This window comes from Henckelia pumila, chromosome 2 (genome assembly GCF_033568475.1).
Source record: "Henckelia pumila isolate YLH828 chromosome 2, ASM3356847v2, whole genome shotgun sequence".
Taxonomy (NCBI): Eukaryota; Viridiplantae; Streptophyta; class Magnoliopsida; order Lamiales; family Gesneriaceae; genus Henckelia; species Henckelia pumila.
The window spans coordinates 91116389-91126915 of record NC_133121.1 but is presented as its reverse complement, the minus strand read 5'-3'; the positions used below and the strand labels follow the sequence as shown (position 1 = coordinate 91126915).

The 10527-nt window shown below is 34.8% G+C and overlaps 1 protein-coding gene across 1 annotated transcript; it reads left to right on the top strand.

The window, feature by feature from the left end:
• Window positions 1-3239: 3239 nt before the first annotated feature.
• Window positions 3240-8769, top strand: LOC140882343 (glutamate--tRNA ligase, chloroplastic/mitochondrial). Its single transcript, XM_073288292.1, has 12 exons — window positions 3240-3609; window positions 3799-3920; window positions 4009-4191; window positions 5273-5391; window positions 5483-5531; window positions 5644-5745; window positions 5931-6033; window positions 6151-6214; window positions 6378-6492; window positions 6597-6697; window positions 7999-8155; window positions 8239-8769. Exons 1-12 carry the CDS (start codon window positions 3282-3284, stop codon window positions 8467-8469), a joined length of 1674 nt encoding a protein of 557 aa, XP_073144393.1. The 5' UTR covers window positions 3240-3281; the 3' UTR covers window positions 8470-8769.
• The last annotated feature ends 1758 nt before the right edge of the window (window positions 8770-10527 follow it).

Here is a 10527-nt window from a genome sequence, read left to right as displayed (position 1 = left end):
CAATTTAGTATGAGAGAGACTTATTATCTGCATACACACAAAGATATTATGATTTGGTGCATAATACATATTATTATACTTATGATGAGTTTCATTGTCGTATAAATTATCTCTCTATTGCATTAATGTTGATCATCGAATGTTATGTGCACTATTTTGACAAATGTAGAAGAAGAATGCATTGTTCATTGTTGAATGAAATCACATGTTGTGTTATCATTAATTGTCAAATGTCTATATTTGTATAAGTAAATGTAATTAAAAACTTCAAAAATTATTGAATATTATATTTAAGCATCAATTATCCCAATTTATAATAAAATACTTATATTTGAACTCTGTTATTAAAAGTGTATGCATGATATCACATAGAATAAAAGTACATATACAGTGTAATTCAGCATAAATTATTTTATATATCGGGATAAAAAAGACTATCAATTAGTGTTGAATTCTCATCAGTTAGTATCAAATTAATACCAATTAGTACCAACTTAATACCAAACAGTACATAATTTTTTTTAAAAATTTATAATTAATTCTCTTTTCGAATAATAGTATGATAATGTATATTCATGCATATCAATTTGTTTCTCATAAATGAAGCAATAAATTTTTTTTTTTGAAACAAATTAAAATATTTCATACACGTGTTACAATCAAAATCATTCTATAAATCAACACTACAACCTCAATTGAAAAAAAAACATGTACAAAATTCACATAATATATTACTTCATCATCTGATATTATTTTTAACTACACAATAACTTCTAACCACAAAAGGTCTAATAAATTAGAATTAAAAATAACTGCACATGATACATAAAAATGATTCCCCACAAATAGTTGTTTGTTGTCTTGATAGTCTCAGAGTGTTCTGCTGTACCATTTTAATCTATCATAGCATTCTTCATTTGTGCCATCATGAATATCATGCGTCATCGACTCCTTGCCCTTCCACTATTTGTGATAGTATAACTCTACGATATAATTTCTCTACAAGTTTTTCTGAATAGTAGAAGAAAAATAAGAGGATTCTCATATCAGTTTTTCTTTCACCACATTCGCGATAATTAATGCATTGGCTCTAGGATATCATCTGTTATGTAGTTTGTTTTCACCGCATGTATCCATTTCTCTATCATTGATTGTATGTCTTCCTCATGGACCCTAATCAATTTAATATAAAATTAAAAATATATATAATGAACAATAACTATAAAATTTTATATACAAGGAACATAATTTAAGTAATATTATTAGTACTAAAACATTAATCAAATATACAAAACAATATCAAAATACAATTCAATATTAATAGATGTAACATAAACATTAATCATTGTGAGCTTCATATACAAGTAAAAGCGAATTATATTAAGGACAACATTATCTATGTGTAGAGACATCGAAATCTTATATTGTGGTGCTATGAATTGCAAAATTAAGAATTCAAGAGAAATTTATATATGTTTGTCGAGCCTAAAAAATATATCCATCAACATATAACCACTACGATTGAGATCACATACATCTGTTTCTTGTACTTAAACAACCAAAAAATGCAAGATTGCAAGAACCATTTTCAGATTTCATTCACAACCCTATCAATAAAAGCATGCAATTCAATATAATAAGATAAACAATGAAGATAATGACTTTATTCATAATATATTCCATAACAACGACAAAAATCACAAAATTAACTTTTAGGCAGCAGATTTGAATACTATAAATCATCCATATAATATTTATAATCTAGTACTAAATTATAAAAATTGACAATAAAATCGTTATAATCGATAACAATTACGAATTTCAAATAATTACAATTAGTTGAGATGAACACAGAACCACTCATATACATAAAACTTAAATATTGTCCATCAAATCTATATAATTCATGCGATGTATGGAACTTCAACATAACCACAACACAACATACACAAGTACACAACCCTCAAAGAATAACTCAATTGAAAAAGAAAAAAAAAACCCAATCATCAAGACATAATTTCATATAAAAAATTTCTTAATTTTCAGAAAAAAAAAATCATACCTTGAACTTCGTTCGATGCTATTTTTGCGCAAAGAATTTCAAAATCTAATGTTTCTTGGTTTTAAACTCTTTTCGCCTCAATTTGTTTCACCAAATGACGACACAAATGTGTAGAACGTCGTTGATTTATCCGTAAGGGTTCAAGTATAGGGAAGATTGAGGAAACTTTGGATTGGAAAGAGAAAAGAACTATGATTAAATATAAATTTATTGTTCAAACGGGTATTGTTGAGTTTCATTCAAAGTTGAGGGTAATTTCGTAGTTTTAGACTCAATTAGGGAGTTCAAACTAGAGCCGTCAATGTGGGTTAGGCTCGTCGGGTCGGCCCGTCCCGCCACACAATTTAAGTGGGTTGAGTTGATATTTTTTCAACTCAACTAAAGGTGGGCTTAGGTGGGATGACCCGCTGAGGCCCACGACCCGCGCGAGTTAGCCCACCGCGGGCCTGGATAATTATTATTATTATTTTTACTTTTATTGTGATATATTCATTTTTTAATGAAAGCTGTGAATTTTTTTTGTATTAATTATTTTATATTAAATTTACACATAAAATCAATGATTAAACATTTTGTTAATATGTTTCTATTAACATTTATTTATTTATGAAATTTATAACTAATTATAATGTTATTTATTTATTTTTATTTGTAATGAGCCAACCCGCGAGCCGACCCGCTTAACCCGCAACCCATCTTAGATTGGATTGAGTTGAAGAATTTCAGCCCACCGGGATGGTGGGCCGACCCGCCCTCGACCAGCTGTTTGGCGGGTTTTTGGTGGGCCAACCCGCCCCGCCATGAGTTGACCCGTCCATGAGTTGACCCGTTTGACAGCTCCAATTCAAACACATGCTTTTGTTAGAGATTGGAAACATAAACTCTCAAACAGCCACCGAGGGACAACTTGAGATTGTTAATGGGAATTTAAATGCAATTTCCCCTTCGAGTAACACTCTTGTGAGACAGTCTTATTCGTGAGACGTGTCAAGCCTACCCATATTTATAATAATAAATAATACTTTTGACATAAAAGATACACACACGTCTCAAAAAAATAACAATGACACCGTCCCAATTCTTATTATTATTATTATTATTATTATTATTATTATTTTTTTTTTTTTTAAAAAAAAGCCAGAAAAAGCTACCGTTATCCATAGGAGAAGACCGCAGCAGCAACGATACGGATACCCTCTTTCTCTTTGCGACAGAAGAAATGTGTAGCGTGGTGGGGGCGCCAATCAAGTGCTCTCATGTGGCTCCTCCGTGGCTGTTTTTCCGATCAAGGGCGGCGCTCAGAAGCTTTACAGTCTCGGCATCTTCTCCGGTGACCGAGTCGATTCGGGTCCGATTTGCACCTTCCCCCACCGGGAATCTTCACGTCGGCGGTGCCAGAACTGCGCTATTCAACTACTTGTTCGCCAGGTCCAGAGGCGGAAAGTTTGTTCTTCGAATTGAGGACACTGACTTGGAAAGATCTACCAAGGAGTCCGAGGACTCCTTGCTTCGTGATCTTTCTTGGCTTGGTCTCGATTGGGATGAAGGTTGAGTTATATCTCCATTTACTTAAGGTTTTCCCTCTCCTACCAGCACTCGGAATGAATCATTTTCACTTGTTCTTTGAATTTTTCCTTGGTTGAACTCGGTTGTATATCGTTGACTGCCCATGTTAATGTTAATTCCTTGTCTCGTGTTCTTGTTAATCGTTACTTTATCGTGCGATGGATTTGTAGGCCCTGGTGTTGGAGGGAACTACGGCCCCTACCGGCAGTCTGAGCGGAATACGCTTTACAGGCAATATGCGAACCAACTTCTGCAATCTGGTCATGTTTACCGTTGTTTTTGCTCGAACGAGGTGATCATTTTAGAAATTTCCAATAAATGACCACTTCAATATTTCAGACTTGGATATTCAGTTTTTTCTGCTATAACCATATCTCTAGGAGCTGGAAAGTATGAAGGAGATTGCAAAATTGAAGCAGCTTCCGCCTGTATACGCAGGCAAGTGGTCCAGTGCAACAGATGCGGAAGTGCAAGAGGAGCTGGGAAAGGGAACTCCTTATACCTATCGATTTAGAGTTCCCAAGCAAGGAAGTTTGATCATTGATGATCTCATCCGTGGTGAGGTAATCAGATCATGATTTAAATGCCTCTATCCATGTGCTTGCGTTAATGACATATTTGCAAATTAGGAATTTTCAGGATACCTTATATTGATCTTCCTTTGGACAGGAGTTCTTAGAAGTCGTAACCATTGCGAAGTTTGTGTTCATCATTCTACTTGTTTGAAGTGTTTTATGGTGTACGTGTTAATGTTCAAAAAAATTTATCCGTGCAGTCTCTTAAAAAGAACTAAGATATTCATGACCCAGCATGTCTAACTGTCGAACATGTTGTCTGTGCTACACACGTAAGAAAACCCCTTCGGCACACAATGACATTTACGAAAATTAAGCTATTCATTCATTTAAACAATCAAATAACAAACTTCACATAAAGCAGAATATGAAGGAGACAAGTGTAGGTTGAAACCTCTAGGTTGTTTGAGATCCATAGGACCATAGCCTCCTGTTTTCCAGTTCCAGGAGTTTGGTCGTCCCTGCCTCTGGATATCTTGTCCCTTGCCATATTTCTGTGTTTTTCCCATTGCTTCTTTGACAGAAGGGTTTTTTCCTCTCTCTTTTTTTTCACCTTTAACACCACTAAGGCTTTTTACGAACATTTGTCATGTCTTCAAAATGTAAATAATTTACCTGCAGTCTCCAATCAACACATTTGAATCAGTAATAATATGGAATCAAGTTATCATAATGGTTATGGTAAATTTATATGATCTTATTTGAGTTAGTTGAATTGTTTCTCAACCATGTTTCTTCAAAAAAAAATTTCACAAATGTAATGCGAAACATGGTCTTATAACTTTCTGGAAATTTTCAATGCTTTATAGACTGTGAGGTGATGGAGGGTTATGAATCTTATGATATTGCATGTCAGTTTTGACGCAGCCATGGATTGTGAGAACTGGGTCAGTAATGAGCATGCGTTAGACTAATTTACTGGAATACCGTTTTCACAATCCATAAAATCTTGACATCTCGAATAAGACTTAGTAGAATACCTTTTCTGAATACTGGCCAGATTCTTGTGACATTTTGTCTCCACCACATTTTTTATTTGCTTATAGTTTTTCTTGATATTGTCATGTAGGTAAGTTGGAACTTTGATACACTCGGAGATTTCGTGATTATGAGAAGTAACGGACAGCCTGTTTACAATTTTTGTGTCACGGTTGATGACGCTACCATGGCTATCTCACATGTTATAAGGTAAAGTACAGGCATATCGATGCCAATGCCACTTATCTGTTCTTTAGTTACCATTACAGCCTTGGTTTTCTGATCAGAACTCGTTCTTCAGAGCAGAGGAACACTTGCCAAATACCTTGAGACAAGGTTTGATTTATAAGGTATCAATCCGTATGCCGTTCTAGGAAGTTTGAAGTTAAGTTGTAGTTTTATGGTTGTGATTTTTGTTGGCACGCGTACTAACAAATTTATGAAATATTTACTTCCAACCAGGCTCTGGGATTTCCAATGCCTCAGTTTGCACATGTTTCTTTGATTTTGGCACCTGATAAGAGCAAACTCTCAAAACGGCATGGTGCAACTTCAGTAGGTCAGGTAATCATGCATCGTTTTATCTGGATTTTTTTCCAGTTAATAATTTTTGGATTATCATATTTAGTCTAGAATCTACAATTATCAGCTTAGAAATATGATCCTATGTCTTACTCTGTTGTGATTTTCTACTCATGTTTCCCTGAACTAATGTTTTCTTATTGTAATTTTATATTTTCATTTTAAAGTTCGCGGAGATGGGATTTCTGCCTCAGGCAATGGTCAACTATCTTGCTCTATTGGGCTGGGGTGATGGTACCGAGAATGAATTTTTCACTCTCGACCAACTTGGTTAGTTAATTATATTTTGTCCAAACATTTTTCTAGTTGTTCCTTGTTGTTTATGGGTCTTTGTGTGCCAATGTGTTCAACCAATGACTGCTTCATATCTTCTGACATTGTTTGCAGTTGATAAATTCACAATTGAGCGTGTCAATAAAAGTGGAGCAGTTTTCGATTCTACCAAGTTAAGGTAATGATGTTTGTTAGATAATATTTGGTTAAGGTTCCTACATTATATGCAAGAGGTATCACAATAGGCATTTTTTTCTGGAATTTCAAATTTCTACTATGAAAGATCTGTGTTTTCAATTGATTACGTGTGCTCATCTTTCCACATATGTTGAACACTGAAGGTGGATGAATGGTCAGCATTTGAGATCTCTCTCATTTGAAAAGCTGATCAAGCTTATTGGTGAGCGCTGGAAGAGTGTTGGCTTTGTTACAGAGTCAGAGGGGAGTTTTATAGAAGTACTATCTTTCTATTCCATGTTCCAAATACTTACTGTCTTACACAAACAATCCATTGGTCTTAGTACTTGCATTTACATCCCATCGGTAATCCATATTGTCAGGAAGCTGTACAGCTGCTGAAGGATTCGATTGACTTGATTACTGATGCGGACATGTCTCTTTCGAACTTGATGTCTTATTCGTTATACGCCACACTCACTAGGTAATTTAGACTCCATGAGTTTGCAGTTTCTTGATTTCGTTTTGCATAGTGCATAATATGCAAGCATAGATCAAATTGAGCTAAAAGCAAACAAGAAACTCATTAAAATTTATTATGGTGAAAAATCATGTAGTACTTTGGTAATGAGAACAAACAATATACTTCAGAGTTCAAATTCCAAGAATATTATTTGCAGTACTCCCACTTTAGCCCATTCTGATTTTAAACTGTTCTAGAACTTTACTGCAAATAATATTCTTGAAATTTGAACTCTGAAGTATATTGTTTGTTCTCATTACCAAAGTACTGCCATGATTTTTCACCATAATAAATTTTAATGAGTTTCTTGTTTGATTTTTGCTCAATTTGATCTATGCCTATTTTTGGGCCCTTGGTCATATGGGAGTGTCCCAGGAGGCTAGTACTAGTAGCTCATTGACTTGAATTGTCTTGTGAAATGGAAGTTTACATATAAAATTTGAAGCTTTTAAAATTTTTAGCAATTTATCTCACATGCTTACTTCACCAAATATTAATTAAGTAGATTATATGTGTAAAGCTGATTTTTTAGCAATTTACCACCTGCTTACTCGACCAAAATTAATTAAAGATGTTAAGTTGGTTCCATTATTTATAGTGGCAATATAGCTATAACCTCAGAAAACTAATACAAGCAAGTGATACATTGTGTTAGTTCATTACCTTGATCTTTGTTTAATTGAAATTGCTCTGGAGATTGATAAAATCAATTTTGTCTTGACTCTCATACTAATGCGTGAGCTGATTCGAGGTTAGCCAACCTCCAAGAATTTGAGAAAAGAATGAGAGAATTTGAAGAGAGATTCAGAGAAGAGAAAATGGCATTAGAAAAAGAATCTCTCTGTTTGAGTCACAAAATACATTGGATGCTATACTTTCTTTTTTCCTCCTCTCTTTTATACTCTCCAACCTTAACTATACGTAACTAACACATAGCTAATTGTATCTGCAATTCAAGTCATCATTCATCATTTAGATTAAACTATACAGTCAGTTAACTGGCTTGGCACACACTTTATTTTCTTCTCGTTGCTATGGTTTCCGCTCATGTATCACATTTCCATATGTCAATTTTTTTGGTTCATTTGTGGGCTTCTCATGCACAATCTTGTGAATAATTTATGCATGTGATACACATATATGTACCTTGCAGAGGGTTGAGGAAGGCCAAACCAGCACTATATTAAATCTTTATTTCCATCAAAGACAGTCTAGAAATGCCATGATCGTAGTGATGAAAATTTATACTTTGATTACTGCAGTCCTGAAGCTAAACCTGTCTTAGAAGATGGGCTATCAGAAATTGCTTCGAGTTTGTTAGCTGCCTATGACAGTGGTGATCTCAAAAGTGCGCTCGAGGAAGGTCACGCTGGATGGCAAAAGTGGGTGAAGAGTTTCGGTAAATCACTGAAACGCAAGGTTAGCCTTTTTATGAAGAGAGATTATTATCCTTATCTTTCTTCATCTGTGAATCATTTTACTCACAGTGATTTCCAATCCAGGGGAAATCACTCTTCATGCCCCTCCGCGTTTTGCTAACAGGAAAGCTCCATGGGCCAGACATGGGAGCTAGCATGGTTCTGATCTATAAAGCTGGTAGCTGTGGTGTTGTGGTGCCCCAGTCTGGGTTTGTGATGTTGGATGACCGGTTTAAAATTCTTCGAGAGGTTGAATGGGAGTCATTGAAGAGGGATGATCCTGTTATGGAGTCACCTGTGGCTGTGGCTACCTGAATAAGTTAGACTTCTTCTTAGTGTGTGCTTTGGAGGAAAAGCAATAGACGAGATGCTAGCCCAGGTTAATTCTTTCAAGCTTCTTTTGTGTTCACTTTTTCCATTAGAATCTGACCAACATTTAGGTGCCGCGTGATCATTTTAAGAAGTCGATATGATGAGTAATGTTTTTTGGTAGTTTTTTTTTTTATGGAATAGAGACCTAAATTATTATTTGATAAGTGGGAATTATGTAAAGTAAATAATTACTATCGGTGGGTTTAAAATAACAAAATTTCTTTATTTTCATAATATTTTTCACGTGAAAGGTTCGTGATTAAGGATGTCGTATATACTTGTGTAGAAACACTACTATTTCGGGAAAAAACCAGCTAGTATTAGAATTAATATTTGAGACTATTAGAGACTGGTTAGCACAATTTTACCAATTATTAGACACACACGTTAGACAATTACCACACGTATATAAGGGTCAACAACATTCTCCCATGTAATGGGACTCTCATAATTCATTTGTACAAATTCATGAAATTAATAGAAGATAATTTTCTTCTCTGCACCATGGTTTGCTCTCGATATTCTGATATGGTATCAGAGAGTGAATCCGCTCCGCAACTCTGATCTTGCTCTAGATTGCTTCCATTTCCTCCGATTATGGTCAAGTTGAATCAACAGGTAGTTCTTCCGCCTCCGCGGCCAATTTTTTAGGACTGATCTGGTAGTCCTTACTTCCTTCACAATGGCGATAACCATGGTAACTAAACTAGGTAGGTTTAGAGCTCGTCTCCCATCCGCTCTTTGGCAGCAACTATAACACATGGTTCCAAGCAATGACCATGTCATTAGTTGCTAAGAACAAAGTAGGTTTTGTCGGCGGATCTATTCTTCAGCCCTCTTCGACGATTTTGTTGTATGACGCCTTAGAGAATATGTAACAATATGGTGATTTCATGGCTGTTGAATTCAGTGATCCGAGAGATTGCAGATAGCCTAACGTACATTCCTACTGCTTGCGAGATGTGGACCGATCTCCGTGATCGGTTCCACCAAAGCAATGCTCCACGTATTTTCTATTGTTCCAAAAGGATGAAATTCTGGCCTTAATCGACCAGCGGCTGGTTCTTGAGCTTAATTGGTGAGTTTTGGTGATTAAATGAAAGAAAAAAAGAAAGAAAGAAAGTAACCAAGAAAACGACACAGGTATTCAAGTACTTTGCAGCATAGCCATGCGAGAGATGGATTTCGGATCAAGGTTCCAATAACCAAATGATGGCTTTTCAATTCAGGCCCGGACCTGTAGTATAAAATAAAATTTGAGGCAAGCGCCTCGGGCCCAAACTTTTGAGGGCACCAAAATTTAAAATATTATACTAAGACACTGTTTGGTACAAGAGATAATATTATTGAATGATTAGTAAATGAATGATAAAAGATACGATAAATAAAAATTGGTAGTTTGTGTTGAAAATAGTATTGTGTTTGGTTTGAATTTTAGGAATAAGATAAATAATGGTTTAAAATTTTTTTGCCAAAAATATTTTTTATATTTTATTGAATAATTAAATTAATACCTGATTTTAGGTTGGAGGAAAAAAGGTATTCATGGAATTTATGTTAATGATAAAGACAAAAATGAGTTATACTAAGGTGGGTGAAGGGTTTATTTAATCACCTATAATACCACTTTGTCCTTCCTAGAATAGATTAGGTTGTTTCAATAAAAATCCTACCAAACAATGGATTATACCAAAACTCGCACACAAACCCGTCTAATCTCTTTTACCAAACACTGCCTAATAGTATAATATAGTTAATCCATTAGTTCATCCTACAAATAATCATTAATAATGGTAGTAGCCTAACATGAAAAATAGAAGCCTCACTCTCACCGTCCATTTATCTATTTATCTTACTCATAAACATTAAGCAAGAATCGATAATCATTGCAAATATCTCTCTTATAAGTCCCACCCAAAAAAAAAATTCTACACTATTCTTTGATGATCAAGCTCGCAATCCCTCGATTTCTGTCTATCGATCCGTTTCAGGATATTTTCA